The 20,810-nt window shown below is 35.3% G+C and overlaps 3 protein-coding genes and 1 long non-coding RNA gene across 4 annotated transcripts; all 4 read left to right on the top strand.

Moving 5' to 3' along the window:
* Nucleotides 1-214: 214 nt before the first annotated feature.
* On the top strand, nt 215-2,929 carry LOC149565817 (uncharacterized). Its single transcript, XM_089817268.1, has 6 exons — nt 215-350; nt 490-722; nt 838-990; nt 1,132-1,532; nt 1,670-2,075; nt 2,210-2,929. Exons 1-5 carry the CDS (start codon nt 262-264, stop codon nt 1,952-1,954), a joined length of 1,161 nt encoding a protein of 386 aa, XP_089673394.1. The 5' UTR covers nt 215-261; the 3' UTR covers nt 1,955-2,075; nt 2,210-2,929.
* Nucleotides 2,930-4,923: 1,994 nt separating this feature from the next.
* Nucleotides 4,924-5,745, top strand: LOC149565816 (disease resistance protein RUN1-like). Its single transcript, XM_089816387.1, has one exon. It carries the CDS (start codon nt 4,924-4,926, stop codon nt 5,743-5,745), a length of 822 nt encoding a protein of 273 aa, XP_089672513.1.
* LOC149565815 (uncharacterized) lies at nt 5,671-9,639 on the top strand. The gene is made up of 3 exons (XM_089819307.1): nt 5,671-6,041; nt 6,951-8,279; nt 8,936-9,639. The coding sequence occupies exons 2-3, from the start codon at nt 7,023-7,025 to the stop codon at nt 9,452-9,454; spliced, it is 1,776 nt and encodes a 591-aa protein (XP_089675433.1). The 5' UTR covers nt 5,671-6,041; nt 6,951-7,022; the 3' UTR covers nt 9,455-9,639.
* Nucleotides 9,640-9,764: 125 nt separating this feature from the next.
* On the top strand, nt 9,765-12,727 carry LOC149565814 (uncharacterized). The gene is made up of 7 exons (XR_016362070.1): nt 9,765-11,471; nt 11,591-11,668; nt 11,750-11,810; nt 11,903-11,983; nt 12,084-12,170; nt 12,286-12,363; nt 12,503-12,727. It is a non-coding gene; the product is annotated as an uncharacterized LOC149565814 (long non-coding RNA).
* Nucleotides 12,728-20,810: the final 8,083 nt, after the last annotated feature.

The following is a 20,810-nucleotide window of genomic DNA, read 5'->3' as shown; positions in this document are numbered from 1 at the left end:
CATGCTCCCACATCCGCAACCGCATCTACATCTGCAAGTGCATCTGCATCAGCTTCCGCATCCGTAAGTTGTGTTGGAGAGGGTTCTTCTAGGCCTCCTTTTCATCCTAGTGCTAGTGCTCATCTGAGTGTTAGTGGTAGTCGGTCTCATATTGAGATAGAGTCCAACACCAACCTATTGCGGCCTAGAGTGCGGAAAAGCAGAATAGATAGTTACTTTGTGCCCCGCACTACTCCTGGCTCCCAACCCACGCTTGAGGGCATGGGTTTGAACAAGGAGATTCATGATGCTGCCAGAAAAGAGATTTGCAAATTCTGGTACTTTTGCAACATTCCATTTATTGCAGCCAGGTAATTGATTCTTTTTTCTTTGTTATCTTCAAAGTTAAAGTTAAAAGTAAAAGTAAAACTTTAATTATATCTACTTGTTTTATGATTTTAGTTTTTGACATCTAAATTTCTAATCAATATCATTATCTATTTGTGACAGGACTCCTTATTGGCAGAACATGATAGATGCAGTTACCATTTGTGGTCCGGGGTTTAAAGCCCCAACTGAGGCTGAGTTGAGTGGATACCTCCTGGAGGAAATGGTTGAGGATATGAGGCATGAGCTTGAGGACAACCGAAAGGAGTGGATCGAAAAGGGTTGCACCATCATGACTGATGGTTGGACAGATAGGAGGGGAAGAACACTCCTCAATTTTCTTGTATCCTGTGGAGGTGATTGATCATTCTACTTTCCTACATACATAATTTTGAATCGTGATTGACTATTTCAAATTTTGATTTGTTGATTGCTAATAGTAATTATAATTCGTTGTTTTGTTACTTGTAGGATATACCATGTTCCTCAAATCCATTGATGCTTCTGCTCATGTAAAAAACGCCACATACTTATGTGAGGTTATTGAGGAAGTTATAGCAGAGGTGGGTGAACAACATGTGGTGCAAGTGGTGACGGATAATGCAGCAAGTTATGTTGCTGCAGGTAAACTTTTAACTTTTTAAGTTTTGAAAATAAATTTATTTGAATTTTGAACTTTTTCTAATTCTAACTTAGAATTTCTAAGTTTCCTAAGTTCTAACATGTTTGAAATTTGAATTTCTAATTATCTTAAAATTGTTGTAGGCAAACTTTTGATGGAGAGGCACCCCACCATATTTTGGTCCCCTTGTGCAGCACACTGCCTTGACCTCATGTTGGAGGAAATTGGCAAACTTGAGTGGGTCAAGTCATGTGTGGAAAGGGCAAAAAACATATGTAAGTTTATTTATAATCATTCATTTGTCCTTAGCACAATGAGGAAGTACACAGGAGACAAAGAGTTAGCTCGTCCAGGGATCACGAGGTTTGCCTCGAATTTCATCACCTTGCAGTCCTTGTTGACATCAAGGGATGATTTGAGGAGCATGTTTATTGGGCGGGAGTGGATTTCATCTTCCTATGCTACGACCACTGCAGGGATAGATGTGGTGGATTGCATATTTGATGATGATGGTTTTTGGAGACCTGCTAGAGAAATACTTAAGGTAATTTTATTGCAATTTAACATTTAATATTTTACAGTTTACAATGCTAATTGTTTAATGATTTAGTTTTACCTTATATTATTGAATTATTCTATGTTTAAGTTTTGACTCAAATTTTTGTTTTACTTTATATGTAGGCCACTGAGCCTCTTGTATCTCTCCTACGAACTGCTGATGGGGAGAAGCCCTCTATGGGCTACATATATGAGGGGATGGATAGGGCCAAGGAGGCCATTAGAGCTCAGTATGCAGGAGTGCAGGAGAAGTATGCCCCTATTTGGGACATCATTGATAGGAGATGGCAGAATCAGCTCCACAGACCCATCCATGCAGCAGCTTACTTTTTGAATTCGGCATTTCGTTTCCGTCCTGACTTCAAGGCGGATGAGGATGTTCTCACCGGATTATATACAGTGATCTAGAGGTTGAGTACTGATGAGGATAGCAGTGCTGCAATTATTGAGCTTGATAAGTTCAATAATAAAGAAGGGCCACTTTTCTCTAGCAGGGTAGCCATAGATGCTCGGGAAACAATACAGCCAGGTAAAAATTAAATAATATATTCAATGTTCATGAATCTAGATTCTAAACTTAAAGTTGATTATGTAATTTTAGAGTTAACTTGTAATTTGTAATTTGTAAATGAGACTAATTATTTTTATTTTCCCTTATTTCAGATAGATGGTGGCAAATGTTTGGGGCCACAACCCCAAAACTTCAAAAAATTGCCATTCGTATTTTGAGTCAGCCAAGCAGCGCTTCTGGATGTGAGCGCAGTTGGTCCATGTTCGAGCACATCCACTCGAAGAGGAGAAACAGGTTGACAGTGCAGAGGTTGAATGATCTTGTCTTCGTTCATTACAACCTCCGTCTTAGGATCAGACAGATTTTGGGCACTGACTCCTCTCCGATCATTCTGGAGGAGATTGATCCAGAATCAGAGTGGCTCACAGAGGTTGTAGATCCAGTCTTCACTGAGGAAGACCGTGCGTGGATTGACTAGGTGGATATAGAGGCTGAGGCAGCTAGAGCACGTTCTTCAGGCATTGGTAGACGCACACGTGCACACACAAACACAGGCCCTAGCGACATTCGTGAGCCCATCTTATATGCGGGAGATATGGCTCGACAGTCCTCTAGGACCTACATTAGACGCCTTGCTACTAGGCAGACTGGATACTCAGAGGCTGAGGCTGAGGCTGTAGCCGAGCTTGAGGATGATGTTGAGGATGATGATGACTATGAGCTTGAGGCTTGAGCTGGAGCCTTGTTTTTATATTTTGTTTACAGATATTGATACTGAATCATTGATAGACATATGTTTCAAAGTTTCAAACTTTCATGGATCTTCATCTTAGATTCTTACATAAATTTATGATTTGATGTCTTATGGATCATCTTACATACATTCTATGATTTAAATCATTATGATCATTTGATTTCTATTTACTTCAGCTAGACTACAATTTACATTTTAGATAACATAGTTACGTATGTGATGGATTTTATGTTTCATGTTTATGTATGTTAAGTTTTAACTTCTATTTGATGATGTTATAGTGTGCTTAAGTTATATTCAATAAATGGTGCATGAAATAAGTTTTAAATTGTTAAAATCTTTAAATTTAAAGGGTTTTTTCAAATTTGCCGATTCATCGCCGATTCATTGCCGATTCATTGCCGATTCACGATTCGATTCGGCCTTGCCGATTCCGATCCGATTCCGATTCACGTTTCTTTGCTTTGAACTCACGAACCAAATTCAAAGCGCAATTGCCACAGCGTCTGTCCACATCGCTATTTTATCGAAGAATTATGGAAAATCAAGATTGTGCTTGGACGAGCTTTGCCTGATGTTGAAATCGAGAGCACCCATAATTCCAGTGTTCTATGATGTGAAGCCTTGTGACCTCCGATGGATGGACGAAAGAGGACCTTATGCCAAAGCTTTGGAAATGCACAAGAGAAAGGGGAGACATGACTCCAAAACCATCGAAAACTGGAAATCGGCACTGCGTTGACTTTCCTATCTCAGCGGCTTCGAGCTCGACGCCTGTAACGGGTAAGATGGAAAGGACCTTTACGCTCGTCTTCACTATGGATTAGTGTGTTTCCCTTTCCTTTTCACCACTTTTATACCCTTATTTTAAGAGTTTAGGGTCCGTTTGGCAAGCGGAATTAGGGTTTATGCTCGAAAGTCTTATCACCCTATGACCGTCACTAATCCCATAATTTTTAAAAGGCAAGAAATATGTTTGACCCAAAATCATAAAAGAACTTTTTTTTTTTTTAATGATAAGATACAAAGTCAAGATTATATATCATAATTTGACGACTTGTGCAAAATATCTTCTATTTATCAATGGATGAATTTAAGGAGTTTTTTAATTAAGGTTCATAAAGCATAAAACTTGGTTAAGCTTTTGTCAAATAGAGTTGTGGGTTTAACCATGGAGGAAACTCCATAATTAAGCGTGCTCAAGCTAGAGTAGTACTGGGATGGGTGATCTCTCAAGAAGTCTCGGATCACCTAGATCTTATGAGTGCTAAGTTCCATTTATTCTCATGAGAGATTGGTTTATGTCAGTCAATACTCATGACACATGGGTCAATGAATTGTAGTAAAAAAACTCTACAATTAAATCATGGTAGCAATATCATAATAAATAAATAAATAATATTTTGTGGAAAATATTTTAATAGAATAATTTGACTTCTTGTTCAAAATATATCCTATTTATCAATGGATGAACTTAAGGGACTTTCTAATGAATAATTCATAAGGCACAAAACTTGGGTAAGGTTTTGCCAAATAAGATTGGAAGTGGGTTTAACCATGGAGGAAATTCCATAGTTAAGCTGGAGTAGTATTGGGATGGGTGAAGTACTTGATGGGTGATCTCTAGGGAAGTCTCTATGCTTTACCTCTGTAATCATCAGCTAAATTCAATGAATACTAAGTGTTCCATTTATTTTCAAGAGAAGTAGATTATGTGAATCACTACATAATTAAATTTTGATAGCAATATCATAATTAATCTATTTTATGAAAAAAAAGTTTTCAGCTTGCTAGTTGAATATACTTCTTGACCTTTGCTATAATTGTTTGAATTAAACAGCGATCTTGGGGAGCTGCTGGAAAAAATTGTGCAACAAGTGTCTCGAAAAGTCGAGAAGTCTTCGTTGCACGTAGCCGAATACCTAGTAGGACTTGAAGATGCAGTCCAAGATTTTGAGGAAAAAATGTTATCAGGGCCAAAGCAGCGACAAGATGTGAAAGTTGTGGGAAGTTGTGGGGTTAGTTGGTTGTGGTGGAGTGGGGAAGACTACACTTGCTACTGAACTATTTAATCGCAAGCGTTCCTGCTACAGCTGTGCGAGCTTTCTTGATATGAGAGAAGCTGCCCTAAATGTGTTGCAGGCTCGACTTGTTAAGGACTTGAACCATGTTGATTTCAAAATCGATTTTGTCAATGAAGGAACCGAAATTCTCCGTAATCGTCTTTCCTCATCCCATGCTCTCATAATCCTAGATAATGTTGATAGCAGAGATCAACTCGATGCATTTTTATCACTCAGAAATTTGCTCAGACATGACAGTCTTATTTTAATAACATCTCGTAACAGAGACCAGCTCTCAAGCTCTGGAGTGTCTCTGATTTATGATGTGCGTGGTCTCAATAGGAAACACTCTGAAGAACTGTTCTGTTTTCATGCTTTGTGCATGTGCCACCCGCCGCCCGCACATAAGCGCCTGGTTGAAGACTTTCTAAATGCCTGCAATGGATTGCCGCTGTCGTTGAAGTTGATTGGTGCACTCTTGTATAAAAGAGACTTATCCTTTTGGAATTGTCAATTAAATAAGCTTTCAAAAATACTTCCCTCTGAGATAACTGAGAGGCTGAAGATAAGCTTGGACGCTCTAGACAGGCACCAGAAACAAATCTTTCTGGACATTGCATGCTTCTTTGTAGGTGAAGATCAAGACCTGGCAATTAGGGTTTGGGATGGATCCGACTGGAATGGTACGCAAGGGCTTCAAACCCTCAAGGACAAATGCCTCGTTGAAGTAGATGACAAAAATGTTATCAAAATGCATGATAATCTTCGTGACATGGGAAGGGAAATTGCAGAGGAGGACTCTTCAAAGTATCCATGCCGTCTATGGAAATCCTGTGACATTCCCACTTTGCAGAAACAACTATCGGTATGATAACCAACATCCTCTGTTCTTTCTCTATAAGCCCTAAAACTAAAAACAGTATGTTTTGATACTGCTAATAGTTTTTAAATATTTGGGGAGATGTTGTGGACAGTTTGAAATTTCTCATAACACAAGGCGATGATTTAAAAGACATATTCAGAAGAGCTTCTCCAAGTTTGATATGGCTTCACTGGTGCAATTTTCCATACCCTGGGATCCCTCGGTGGATACCTCTCAAGCACTTAAGGGTATTGGAGCTCAATTCTCAATCGAGCCTTACAACATTATGGAGCAGTACAGTAAAGGTATCCATTTTTCCAGCTTTACAAGTACTCTTTCAGTTCTGAAATTTTGAATTCTTTTTCTTTTTCAGATCTAAATTTCAAATTGTTGAGATGACTCATGCATGTGAAGCTAACTCTATTTTATTAAACTGTCTGTTAGTGAAATTGTTCACTAATTTATAATCATGTAGATGGAGATGAAAGGATCATGTGTTTCCGAATCTAAAATTCTTATCTTAAAATTTTCTATGGTTTTTAATAGTCTGAATTCATATTGAAGATGTAGTATTGGAACAATTGTGTGATTTGTTGAAAAGTGATGCGAATGAGGCATGGTTTGTTTCTAACTTCATAAAATATTCATTTATATGTTTTTAAGTGATTAGTTTTGTTTAGGTATGTTTTTAAGTTTTTGGATTTTTTTCTTTACTCTGATTAGTTCTGTTTAGGTAGGTCAGAGTGAAAACTTTAATAATAACATGAATCATGATATGAGAAAAGTTTAATATAGGTCAATGAGTTTGATTCAAAAACTACATAGTTGAATCTGATAGCAATATCACAATTTCATTTGTGGGAAATATCTCCTACTTGTCAATTGATGAACTTAAGGGACTTTCTAATGAATGATTCGTAAGGCACAACACTAGATGAAGGTTTTGCAAATGAGATTGCAAGCAGAGTGGATTTAACCATAGAGGAAAGTCCTTCACATCTGTAAGCATCGCATAGATCCAGTGAATATTAAGTGTTTCATTTATTCTCATAATAGATTTATATGAATCGCTTCTCATAAGTCAATAAATTTGACTCAAAAACCACACAAATCCTGATAACAATATCTCAAATAAAAGACATGTATTAAAATTGTATTAAAATTTCCTTTGTATTTTTGCAAGTTTTATTTTAAACTTACATGATAATGGTCAGGTACCTGTTGAACTGAGACAGTTGAGCATTAATGGCACACTCTCCGGCTTCCCAGAATCAATAGGGCAGCTGATGTACCTAGAAAAGCTTGTACTGAAGGGCAAGCTTGATAATAATGGCCAGATATTCTCCTCTACAATGAAGGCCCTGCGAGGCTCATTTTGCAATTTGCAGTCACTCAAACATCTGGACTTAGTGGGATGCAAAGACATGAAGTTCCTTCCACACGATTTAGGGAATTTAACCAGTTTAGAACATTTAAATCTTTCTTACTGCAAGAATTTAAAAGAGCTGCCAGAAACCTTTAGCAATCTTGCCAACCTTAAATATCTTTGTTTGAAGGATTGCACCGAGCTGAATATACGTAGCCATGTTCTACATAAATGTTTTAAACTGGAGTACCTAAATCTGAAAAGCTGTAAGAAGATAGAAAGCCTGCCTATCACCGTCGACAATCAGCAACATCTAAAAGCCCTAAATGTGGAAGGAACAAGCTTAACAAATTTACCAGAAAGAATTGGAGAGCTAAGCGATTTGAAATATCTGAAGCTAGGGAGCCCTTTCCTGAGAGAGTTGCCTCAGTCAGTCGGAATGTTGACAAGCCTAGAAAGACTAAAAATCTCCGAATCAAAAGCAGTCTCTTTGCCAGGAGTGGGAGATATGCGGAATCTTGGCTCTCTAGTTGTAAGACACTCCCCACTTGAGAATTCTCCTGACCAAGTACAACTTGGTGTTTCATTTTCACAGCCCATGTTTTTGCTTAAACGAATAAGTCTCCACGGGACTAAAATATCAACAATAAGCATTTCTGAGAAACTTTGCCCTAATCTTGAAGACCTGGACCTTTCCAGTTGCCACAATCTAGCATCTGTCAATGAGCTCCCACCAACGCTGGTGAAGTTTGATTTGAGCGATTGCAGAGCAGTAGGGATGGTCTCGGGGCTGTGTCAATGTGTTCAACTCAGAGAAATTAACATTGGAGGGTGTGAGCAATTGAAGGACCTGCCGAGTCTCGAACTCATGATCTCGCTGGAAAAGCTTTGTGCCAAACATTGCTACAACTTGAAAAGGTTGAAAGGCCTTCAGAAGCTTCCCAACCTTCGAGAACTAGATGTGAGCATGTGCCGTGAGCTAAGATGGTTGGCAAGGGAAGAAACTTCGGGTTCTCTGCAAAATATTGTAGCAGGTGATGGACGTTTGAAATTCCTGGAGAAGTTGTACGCAGCTGGTTGTTGGCGACTACAGAGAATTGAAGGGCTGCAAGAGATGGAACGGCTAAAAGAGGTTCACATCTCTGTAAGTAAAACGCAAACATGGAATGAAGTTCAGGTAAATCTTGTTTTCTCACTTCACTCGATGAACTTATTTTCCATCCATTTGTTTCAGGATGCAGTTGTTTAAAGTCTTCTCAAATAAATTTTTTCTATATATAGTATGTCAATTGAAAAAAGATCACATTTTAATCCTTGCACCATAAGGTTTTTTTGTTGTACATGTGAGGGTCAAAGGCTAATCACTTTGAGTTGGCCAATACAACAATGATAGAAATCAAATAATGTATCATTTATAAATTTACATGTATCAAATTAATCATAAAAAAATTATTAGTATTCTTTATTTTATGAATTAAATACACTTTTTTAATACTTGTTAATAGACTAAGTACTATTGTAATGTTTTTTGAATTATATACTTTCACTAATAATTAAATTTTTTAATTTCTATTTTTAAGAATTGTATTTTTGTAAGCTTGATTCATTCGTTTAAATTTTTATATTTTAGTATTATATTTTTTTATAATATAATTTTTGTCATTTAATTGATGATCTAAGAAATATTATTATATGTTATTATTATAAAAATATGATTATTTTTATATTATAATTTATTTATAATATAATAGTATCATATGACATATATCAATAGAGGAAAATCAGACCTAGTTGTACTTGACAATCATTTCTTAATGTATTCTATGCTAGCAGGGCTTACAGTATAAATTGCGGCAGCTAATATTCTGCGCAAAGCTGGGAAATCGGTATGATGTTGAAGTATTGAACTCCACCATAAACTCCTTTGGAAATTCCTTAAACGTTATCACGCAAAGATGTGAGTCATCGTTGAAGATGACTTTGAGGCAGTGCACCAACACTAGCTCAACAGGTTTCGAAGCCCAAGGTGGATTTCCTTCGAAGATGAGATTGAAAATGTCAGGCAGTTCAGGTATGATATGCTTTGTTATAAATGAGGATCTTACGGTGTATATGGGTTTTCTCAATGAGTTGAAAGGTGATGTCGTCCTCAAGTGCACTGATTGTAGCGTGCAATGCTACGTAGCACACATTGACAGTGACTCACTTCTGTTCGAGATTCCTGGGACACCTCGCTCTCATCAAATGTCGATAGTGAAGGCGTGGATGGTGAACAAGGGAAGGGGAGAAGTAGCAAACCTCAGAGGACTGTGGACTATGATATGCTCTCGGTTCTTCTCTTATAGTTGTTGATTTATGTTTGCTTATACATGTGATTTTGAAAGGCTGGTGCAGCTTATATCTTTGGATTTAATAAGCAGCAATTTCAATTTTTAAAATGATGTTAGAACTTCAATGGATAGTTAGCTATTCTTAAACATTACATATTAAGGAAGGAATTAAGCTTTTAAAAAAAAGTCAACTTTGACTATTTAGCACTTTTAGTCTATAAATGAAACCTTAGTGTGTGATGTTTAACATATCTCATATCTAAAGCAACAACTTCAATTTAAAAGAGTTGTTGAAAAAGCAATGGAAAGAGTTTATATTTTTAGTGTCTTTAATTGTGGATACCACTGAATATGTGATTTAGATATGGACAATTCTGATTTTGTTATCAATCAGGGTAAGATTGCGTACATGTTTTCTAATTTCTTCATTTTAAGCTATGTTACATTACGGTCTTAGCTCTAATTTAATTAATTTGGCATGTTGACTGATCAAAAACCCGATCTTATCATCAAGGGTATATGCAGGATCATGGTGTGCCAAAAAGTGGCAATGTGAAAAAAAAAAAAGTTTGAAAACGTCTAAAAGAGTTCCAAAATTCGCTCTGACTTTTTTTCACCCATCCAGATACCAAACTTGGAAAGTAAGACCCAACCCTTATCGGGTATCTGATAATATCAAGTATCCAATATTGTATCGGATACCCAATATTATATCAAGTATTCGATTTGATATCAGATACCTGATATTATATCGGATACCCAATATCTATCAGTGTTATAAAGGAAAAAAAAAGCACAACCCGCTTGTTTTCATCGTCATATTTCGGGTTTTGCAGCATAGATATCAAGTTTTCAATCGGATACATGACATAAGATTTTTTTAAAAAAAAATTTAAATCAATTTTAGTATAAATTTAATAAATTTTATCATAAATTTGTCAGAATTTAAGATTTTTTTGATAGAAATTGTTAAAATTAAAGTTTTTTAAAAATATAAATTATGTTTTCCAAATTAATAGGAATGGTTGATCAAAATGATGACACTGAGACAAGGAATACTATTCCTTGTAACCCCCCACCAAACGATCCAGTGCCCCCACAAAAGCGTCCACCAAATGATCCTTTACCCCCTCAAAACCCTCCCCGAATAGAGGATTTGATAATTGAAACTCTCACCAAATCGAGGGCCTTGCGAACAACATATAATAATGTGCCCGCATTGGCTCCTATGTTATCCATGTTAAACACCATAGTGGATAACATTGAAACCCTTACCAATGAACAAAATGTTGCTCTTCGTTGGCGTGATGAAATGCATGAGATGTTTGATGATGGCTTGGACTATGATGAGGTTGTAGCCCTCAATATAACCAAAGATGATTTGACTGGCCGTTTTGCGAACCCAAAAATTGGTTTACCAGTAGATCGTAAAAAATTGAAACTGTTAATTAAATGGTGCACAAATGATGTCATACGTGCAAACTTTTGGAATTGTTGGTGGATGGTTTTTGATATCCCTCCACATAGAAATTTAGAGGTGCCATTTTATTTCCTTAGAAAATTATATGTAGAATTTGTGTTGGGCCTCAAGGTGAACTATTGGAGCATGAAGCCCAACATGGGTGTAGGGTGGGAGCTCCTCAGTATAGACCCTCTTCCTAGTAGAAGAAAGTTGGCACTTTTGTCCCCCTTACTAATGTCTCCCCCCCTCCTTGAGTGTAGCATCCTAATATTATCGTAGAGGCTAGCTCTCAAACCATTAGAGCCATTCATAGACTAAGTAGCCTATTGATATCTCAGACTAGGTCAGTCCTACCTCACCATGTTGATGATGTTGTGCTAATTCATCATCAACTAGCTCATCACACTTTTGTGTGCCCCACACTTGCATTACATGCAAGAATATTTTCCTGGGTCCCATAGGTGATCTTCTTGAGTATTATTTTTTATTAGATGAGGATACACCAGACGCACGTGCAGAGGCTACAAACCCTGATGCAAGAGAGGAGGGGAATGCAGAGGCATGGACTCCTATGTCGGTACGTGTATACATTTTTTTTGTTATGACATATGTGATTTAAAGTTAATTTTTATAGAATAATTTTAATTTTTAAGCCATACTAGCTTATACATGTATGTGATCTTCATTCATGTTTAGTTGATGATCGAGGAGGAGTCGAGACAGGTTGATGATGCCATGCTCTTGACCATTTCATTTGGCCTTAAGACATCTACGGTACATTATGTTGTGTTCTCATTGTCTTTTTTATTTGATATTATAGCATATATGGTTTCTAATCTTTCTTTTATCTTGCAGGTATCACCTGTCCTTGGGGGACAAAGTGAGGGGGATGAGCCAACACCCATTGACAAAGGAGGTAATTAGGTGCTTTTATTTGATTAAATATCAATGCATTCTTGTAAAATGTTTATGGTAATGAAATTTAATTACATTCTTTATTGTATATAGGTCATGGCTACTGGCGATGAGTCCATACAGATTCCATGTCATAGATGCTCAGGCATTTCCATTCACACCTAGAGCCCCATTGTATGTATAAGTATCATTTATTTTTCATTTTCCTTATCTTCATAAATAAATTCAAAACAAAATTCTATGATATTAACAACTACTATATTGTATCTCATAGGAAACTCCTAATGCACATGAGGGTCGATGGGAGAGTTTTGTAGATTTGATGATGCAACCACTATATCCTGAGGAGGAGCCTACACTAGTAAGTTGTAATTTGAATTCATGATTAAATATGTTATAAATTTACCGTGCTATGAATTATAATGTTATAGTTTAAGTTGTAGATTCATCTGACAAACATATTTGAACATACACAGGCCACAATAAGCAAGGTATAAGCATTGCTAAGGGCATACGAGTGGACTCCTGACTAGTGCAAGAGGTCGATGAGAGAGGTATTTATTATGAAAGTTTAATAGTATAAATCTTCATTAAAAAAAAGATCATTGTGCATTTGAGTAATTCAATGTTAGATACAAAGAATCATATAAATTTAGTAGTCTAACTTTGGGTTTTCCTTTTTTGTTTATGTAGGAGGCATCTGATCCACCTAGTGCAGCGAAGAGGCTACATTTTGATCATCCACCAACACCCTAGGATAGTATAGTTATCATAGGATGTGTCATGAGACATTTTGAGATGGCATATGCCACATTGTTTATAGAAACATTGATATTATACACATTCTAATGGCATGATCAGCCACATTTTGTATATGGATCTATGTATTTTGATATATATATTTGTGTACTTTGTCTATGGATACATGTATTTTGATATATATTTTTGTCATTTATGTGCACAATGATATACATATTAATTTATTATCTAGTATTGTTCAATTTATCGTAGTAGATCATGTGTATCGTTCATGTTTATGGAATATCACTAATTTTGATCATGTTTGTTGTATTCCATTCAAATGCAATAATTTGTGAATAACATTTTAACAACCTTTATTATCAAATTTGGATGCAATGTTTAATTTGAAGTGCTATCATGACATGAACACACTTGTTAACCTCCTACACAAGGCTCACGTAACCCATACTGATCTACTTAACAAAACTAGTTTCATTAATGCATGTTATCATTTCACACCTTATATAGGTGTTTCCAGCCTTGTATGGTCATGCTCAAACCCCTAACTAACTCTTTGCACTCATTTTCACTTTGTAAGAAAAAGTTGCAAAAGTTCCAAAAGTTCCAAAATTGCAATTTTGCAACTTTTGCAACTTTGAACAATTTTTGTTATAACTTTAAATTCTGAATTAGAGAAGTTCACCAAACTTGGAAGGGGTTATCAATAATTCTCACGAGCTCTAAGTTACAACCTTTGGAAGATCAACCTCAAAATGCACTTAGAGCACCTTTGAGACTCCTTAGTATGGGGTGGTCGTGGACGATGGATGGTCTCCATGGATGGAACAAGGGTGTCACTAGGGTTCACCCACCCATCCGAAGCTAATGGTGCTAACAATTCGATGCCAAGATCAGCAGTTTCAAAGTTACATTGTGGTGCACCTATGAACTAAGACACACTGCAAGTTTTGACATTGAGTGATATCACTCTGCCAAATCCAAACAAAATGTGATATGTCGAAAATGAGATATGTTATTTTAGGCCTTGGCATCACCGTCCTGTAGAATTCAACATTTCATTGATAGCTCTCACAAACTCTGAGTTACAACCCTTAGAAGATCAACCTCGAAATGCACTTAGAGCCCTATGACCTATGACCTATCGCGATGCATCTCATGATAACGTATGTCCCTAGGGGCCCTAGGACCCCTAGGGACTCATGTGGTTGGTTCCAATGCATTGAGAGAGGTCATAGGTCCACTCTACGCATCTCATGACAACATATGTCCCTAGGGGCCCTAGGACCCCTAGGGATGCATGTAGTTGGTTCTAATGTGTCAAGAGGTGTCATAGCTTAACCTATGACCCCTTTTAACACTTTTCATGACAACCTATGTCCTTAGGGGCCCTAGGACCCCTAGGGAGGCATTTGGTTGGTTCTAATGCGTGTAGAGGGGTCATAGCTTAACCTATGACCCCTCTCAACTCATTTCATGACAACCTATGTCCCTGGTGGCCCTAGGACCCCTAGGGAGGCATTTGGTTGGTTCCAATGTGTGTAGAGGACCTATGACCCCTGTCAATGCATTTCATGACAACCTATGTCCCTATGGGCCTTAGGACCCCTAGGGATGCATGTGGTTGGTTCTAATGTGTCGAGAGACATCATCGATTAACATATGACCCCTCTCGATGAATTTCATGAAAACCTATGTTCTTAGAGGCCCTAGGGCCCCTAGGGAGGCATTTGGTTGGTTCCAATGCGTGTAGAGATCTCAATGCATTTCATGACAACTTATGTCCCTAGAGGCCCTAGGACCCCTAGGGATGCATTTGGTTGGTTCCAATGCATCAAGAGGGGTCATAGGTTCCTCTCAATGTATTTCATGACAATGTATGTCCCTAGGGGCCCTAGGACCCCTAGGGATGCATGTGGTTGGTTCTAATGCATCAAGAGGCATCATAGGTTAACCTATGACCCCTTTCAAGGCATTTCATGACAACATATGTCCCTAGGGGTTCTAAGACCCTTAGTGATGCATGTAGTTGGTTCTAATACATCAAGAGGCATCATAGGTTAACCTATTACCCCTCTCGATGCATTTCATGAAAACCTATGTCCCTAGGGGCCCTAAGACCCATAGGAACACATGTGGTTTGTTCTAGTGCGTTGAGAGGGGTCATAGGTTAAACTATGACCCCTCTCGATGCATTTCATGACAACCTATGTCTCTAGGGTTCCTAGGGCCCCTAGGGACACATTTGGTTGGTTCTAATACATCGAGAGGGGTCATAGGTTAACCTATGACTCCTCTCGATGCATTTCATGACAATGTATTTCCCTAGGGGCCCTAGGACCCTTAGGGATGCATGTGGCTGGTTCTAATGCATCAAGAGGCATCATAGGTTAACCTATGACCCCTCTTGATGCATTTCATGATAACCTATGTCCCTATGGGGCCCCGGACCCCTAGGAATGCATGTGGTTGGTTCTAATGCATTAAGAGGCATTATAGGTTAACCTATGACCCCTCTGGATGCATTTCATGACAACCTATGTCCCTAGGAGCCCTAGGAGCCCTAGGAGCCCTAGGGAGGTATTTGGTTGGTTTCAATTCATGTAGAGGGGTCATAGGTTAACCTATGACCCCTCTCAATGCATTTCATGACAACCTATGTCCCTAGGGGCCCTAGAACCTCTAGAGACGCATGTGGTTGGTTCTAATGCATCTAGAGGGGTCATAGGTTAACCTATGATCCCTCTTGACACATTTCATGACAATATATGTCCCTAGAAGCCCTAGGACCCATAGGGACCCATTGGGAATGCGTCAAAAGGGGTCACTAGGGGCCCTAGGGACATATGTTGTCATGAAATGCATCGAAAGGGGTCATAGGTTAACCTATTACCCCTTTCAATGCATTTTATGACAATATTATATTTTATAATAATATAATATTGTATATTTTAATATAATAATAATATATTATTAGATCATATAACAATAATAATCATATATGTTACTAGATTATATATTTAATAATAATAATAACCATATATATCATTATATATAATAATAGTCATATAATATTACTATATATATTTAATAAAAATAATATTTATCATATATATTACTATATTCTATTTAGTTATAATTATTATTATTATATTTATAACTATATTATATTTAATAATAATAATCATACATATTACTATAATATAATAATAATTATAATCATATATAATAATAATAATAGTTAATAATAATAATATCAATGTCCACACTTCCTCCAAATAAATTTCCCTCTAAAACACTCTAAAGTTTCCCTCTCAAACTTATTTCCTCTCAAATTTCCCTCCCTCCAAAATTGCAATTGGAAAATCTTTCCTCTCAAATCTCCCTCCAAAATTTCAAATGAAAAATCATGTACCTGACCAGATACTCGATTTCAAATCAGGTATTCGATTTCAAATCTAATACTTGATTTGATTTCAGGTATCTGATTAGGATCGGTATTTACCAAGCCTATTTGGTCAACCAAAAAATGTGTTTAAGAAGGGTTTGACTGACACTCACACTTCAGGTAGCCATCTAACAATGTTATTTTCATCAAAATTGAATGAAACAAAAAGGGGTTTTTTATAACAGTCTCGAGATTCCATCAATATAATTGCTATTAAATTTTGAGTTCGATAATTATTTATTAGTTAATTTTAAATGAAGATGATTGTAAAGTGTTGATTGACATACTGATTGAAAAATAGCTATAACTTTCAAATGATATAACATTTTTTAAATCCAAAAGTTGCGTCACATTCTATGCTTCGCCTAGTATAAGAAAAATAAAGATTAATTTGGTAAAGTTTTCTATTAGTTAAGGTGGTTAGACACGAGAGTTTATTTTTCAAAAAAGTTTTAGTAGAAAATTCATATTTAATTATTTATTTGGAATAAAATCTCCAAAAATATGTGTCACATTCAGGCATGAGTCTACTGTTTATATGTATAATTATATTATAAAAATTATCATTTGATTTTGATTAAGGTGGTCAAGCATACACCTACTTTTTATTTTTGCCCTGAAATTTTTGTAGTATTGCATTAAAATCCAAACGTTTGACCAATCAATTATTCTTTTCTCTAGATAAGACCTAGTAGTTTAGAAACTAAATTCAATTTCCTATAGATTATTTTCTAACAAATTTTTGACATAAAGTCTAGAACCACTTTAAAATTATGTGTCAAGTTGAGATAACCCTGATTTGCTGATTTTTCATTGCCACTTAAGGCTATAGTTTGGTTGACCATGATCCTACACATACCCTTAACTAATACTTTGTCCTTCAGCTTAGAACAAGATAGGTTTATTAACTTTTCTAGGACTAGTAATACACACATACTTGTCTTTTGGATTAAATATCACCCACAATAATCTTCATCTTGTTTGAATTGAGAATTCATATTTAGTATGATTTATTTTCTATGTCATCTTTTAATAAGCAATATCATAATCAATGGATGCATAATGCCCTATTTAATTTTTCAAAATTATCCTATTTTTACATATTAAGATTATAAAGATCATTTATATCTATTCGACTATTACAAACAACAATGTAAAATTTAGGTTTGAGTCTATGGGATTGGAGTTTAGCTAAGAAATAATATATTTTTATTTTTAAAAATATGATAAAAGATAAATTACTTATTTATACATTTAGGCATATATTTGTTAGAGCTTAAGGTTTTTTTTGTTGACTATTTAAGAGATATAATTTGATCCAAACAAAATAAGCTATATATATTTTCTAGAACAATATATAAGTTAGAGGACAAACAACCAATTTCTTTAGACATCTACCATTTGAGCACCTTATACATCAAATATATGTATTTCTTGGTAACACTAGAATATAATATATCAATTTTTGAAAGTAGATATGCAATGGGTGAATAGTAATATTTCTAGTTTCATGTAAATATCCTTTTCACTCGAACGTTAATCAGTTTTATGAATTCAAGTATGAAAAAAGGCTTAAATTTTTTTCACATATTCACATCAAATAAATTTCAATTATACTATAAAAAGATATTCAAGAGATTTCATTTGGAACAAGATATGGCCATTAAATACATAAATTCTTAAATTGCATGTATAATGCATATAAATAAAACAAGAAATATCACTAGAGAAATATGTCCTCTAGATAAATGATATAAAATATAAAATATTTTAATATAAACTATATGAGAATGGTCTTTGAACAAAATAACATACTCATACTATATTCTTCGGTTTCAAAGATTCAATAATGTTTGTTTGATTTTAGAATATATTGGTTTAGTATATTTTAGTTTTGACAAAGTTTAAATACTCATAGTATATTCTTTGGTTTCAAGATTAAATAATGTTTGTTCTCTCCTAGAGTATAATGGTTTAATATATTTAACTTTCAAAAAATTTTAAGTAATATTATTAAGGAATGTGAGTTCTAACCTTTCATCTACATTCTTTGGGTCAATAGGCTATGCATAAGAATATTCATTGTATTGCACCATTGGTTGGTCTATGCTAATTCAAAAAACTATTTGTCCCTCTCTTTTTCAAGTGTATCTAATTTAGTATGATGTAAAAATTTTGATCTATGAGTTGATTCATATTGAAAATTATCCCATATTCAAATCCTTGTCGATATAACATTTTTATGACATGTACTATTAGTCACATAGGTGTGATGACATACATAGTAGGCCTTTATGCACATTACAGTGAGTTTAATAAAGAAAGTAGAGGATTGAGCAAAAACTATATCACATAGTGAATCATTGGAGGATATTATGAAAAAGGGTTCAAACACTCTCTCAATGAAAACAATTATATAATATTAGCACATAAGGATTTTTAGAGGTTAGTATGATTACATACACAACCAAAGAGTTAGGGGCTTCTTAGTATAATCATATTTTTAGATTTTGAAATTTTTATTACCTTGGTAGATAAATCACTTAATTATTCACCTACAAAATAATTGTAAGTGGTCATACTAATGCAATTTAAAAACTATACTTTCATTAGGCTCAAAGAAGGAAGGAAATGGTGTTCTTTTTTTCCTATAATGAAACAACCCACTATCTATCTATCTATTGTTAGAAAGAAAAGTCCACCAAGATAGTTGAAGGGGAGAGGGGGAGGTGGGGGTGAATTGAAGTTATGCAAAACTAAAACAACTCTCAATATCCTTATTAATTCTAAAACATGTAAATAGTAGATGCAGCAACCATACACATTAACACCATATTTGTTAACTAGGGAAACCCTTGAGAGGGAAAACCCTAGTGGGGATGCTACCCACAAGATTATGTACTAATATGAATGTTCCTTGTGAAAGGACAAACCCTGTTAGGAGTCAATTAAATACATTCAATACATATGAGTCCCTATTAGGAGTTTAAAGATCAGCCTTGAGGCTTTCCCAATTACAATAATAATATAGGACCAACTTAAGATATTACATTACAATATTACCATCTTTTTTTATAAAATTTAATAGTAATATGTCAACTCATATTCTTCATAACTTTAAACTCATTGATCATCTGGATGTGCATGATTAACCACATGATCTTCAACATGTATTCAACCTCTATCTAAGATTTCTCAACCAAATTCTATCTCTATTAGGAGATACAATCAAGACATCAGTACCCACTTTCCAAAAATATTGTTTGAAAGATACCTTCACTAAATCCATCATAACTCTATCCAATATTCATATTTCTATGCATGCTCTTAACTGTAGCATCTAGACATACTCCAAAATATTTCCTCAATCACACATAATCTCATCATTAATCCTCAAACCACACAAAGCCAAACTCAGTCTACTGCTTTGTCAGTCTTCACAAAATAACCAACAGGTTGAGATCAATTAAAAACTTTATCATGAATGCAATACAAAACCTCTAAATCATGTCTCAAAAAATCCTAGGATACACCTTCATAGGATTGCCATCATTATTCATGCTAAAAATCTCCCCCTTTTTCATTGATGAGAATATAGATGAAAAACATCTAAGTTCCATGAATACCAAATGTCTCTATTGCAACTACTCCCCCATTCATGTTGTCCATGAATGTCAACTATAAAATAACCATCATGAATAAGGAAGGTGTTAATCTCTCCCTTACATCAACATCTTTTCAAATACTCTTCACCAATCCTTTAATATCCTTTTCATCAATCAATATCTCCTTCAAGATCATCTCTCCCCCAAAGGACATTGATCATACATGGATGCTCTTCATGCATTATTGTCTCCCCCATTGACATCAATGACAAATGTATCATTATGTTAATTCTCTAACTATGATCTGAACAATAAGCTAAAGTGTCCAAAGACATTTTTTGCATTTAGTTTCATATGCATAAATTTAATTGTTAAATTACTTAAATTGAAATTATATTTCAAATTGCATTGGATTTACCTTTCCTTTCATTCAGTTGTACATGGGAGTTACAAATTTGAGTCTAACCTATATAATTCCTTGTTAGATGAAGTTGTATACTTAAGGGTTCCTTTTATCCCAAAACCTCCTTAATTCCTAGGAATATTAATAGGACCAACATGCATATTAATGATACTAGTACTATCGTGAAGAATAAATATTCTCATTATTCCCATGCTAAAGAAGGTCATGTATGAGTTCCTCCAATCCAAGTCCATGAACTTCCCATGATTTTAAAAAGTATGAACAATCGCTAGCTCAAGGATACCATAATCATGAGCCCCTTTCCATTGTAGAAGGCTTAAGAAAACTTATTCATCATGATTAACATGGTTTTAACCTCTTGCATATATTTTATCATCTCATTAAAACTAATGTCAACCTCATTATGGATTGTGCTCAATATTTAGGATTTCTTCCACCTACAAAAAATGTTGAAACCTCTTTTCCTATCTCTACTTCTAATCCTAATGTACATTCTCTTACGCTCCACCTATCATCACAACTACTATCCAAAATTCCAATCCTACACATGTGATTCATCCCAATACTATACTTTCTTCTATTCCTTCCAATGTGTCATGCATTTTAGTGCCTTCATCCATGCCACTTATCATAGTGTTCCTTTTTCATATTAAACCTTTCCCTTAATATCCAACAATTCTCCTAATAGTTCTCATGTTTCTTATCCTAGCATTCTTGGTACCAATTCTACCATTAATATATTAGCTCAAATCATGTCTTCTTTTG

The sequence above is a fragment of the Cupressus sempervirens genome, chromosome 3, assembly GCF_028749045.1.
Source record: "Cupressus sempervirens isolate cs-2001-9-10 chromosome 3, ASM2874904v1, whole genome shotgun sequence".
NCBI classification, from domain to species: Eukaryota; Viridiplantae; Streptophyta; class Pinopsida; order Cupressales; family Cupressaceae; genus Cupressus; species Cupressus sempervirens.
The sequence above is the reverse complement of the archived record's forward strand: the minus strand, read 5'-3'. Positions and strand labels throughout refer to the sequence as shown.

What these genes read in the sequence shown, in the direction of transcription:
- LOC149565816 (XM_089816387.1), top strand. Translation starts at nt 4,924, where the DNA reads ATGAGAGAAGCTGCCCTAAATGTGTTGCAGGCTCGACTTGTTAAGGAC.
- LOC149565817 (XM_089817268.1), top strand. Translation starts at nt 262, where the DNA reads ATGGGTTTGAACAAGGAGATTCATGATGCTGCCAGAAAAGAGATTTGC. An exon ending in TTTTCTTGTATCCTGTGGAG is followed by an intron (nt 723 to 837) that starts GTGATTGATCAT and finishes TGTTACTTGTAG; the next exon opens with GATATACCATGTTCCTCAAA. An exon ending in CTGCTAGAGAAATACTTAAG is followed by an intron (nt 1,533 to 1,669) that starts GTAATTTTATTG and finishes CTTTATATGTAG; the next exon opens with GCCACTGAGCCTCTTGTATC.
- LOC149565815 (XM_089819307.1), top strand. Translation starts at nt 7,023, where the DNA reads ATGTACCTAGAAAAGCTTGTACTGAAGGGCAAGCTTGATAATAATGGC. An exon ending in AAACATGGAATGAAGTTCAG is followed by an intron (nt 8,280 to 8,935) that starts GTAAATCTTGTT and finishes CTATGCTAGCAG; the next exon opens with GGCTTACAGTATAAATTGCG.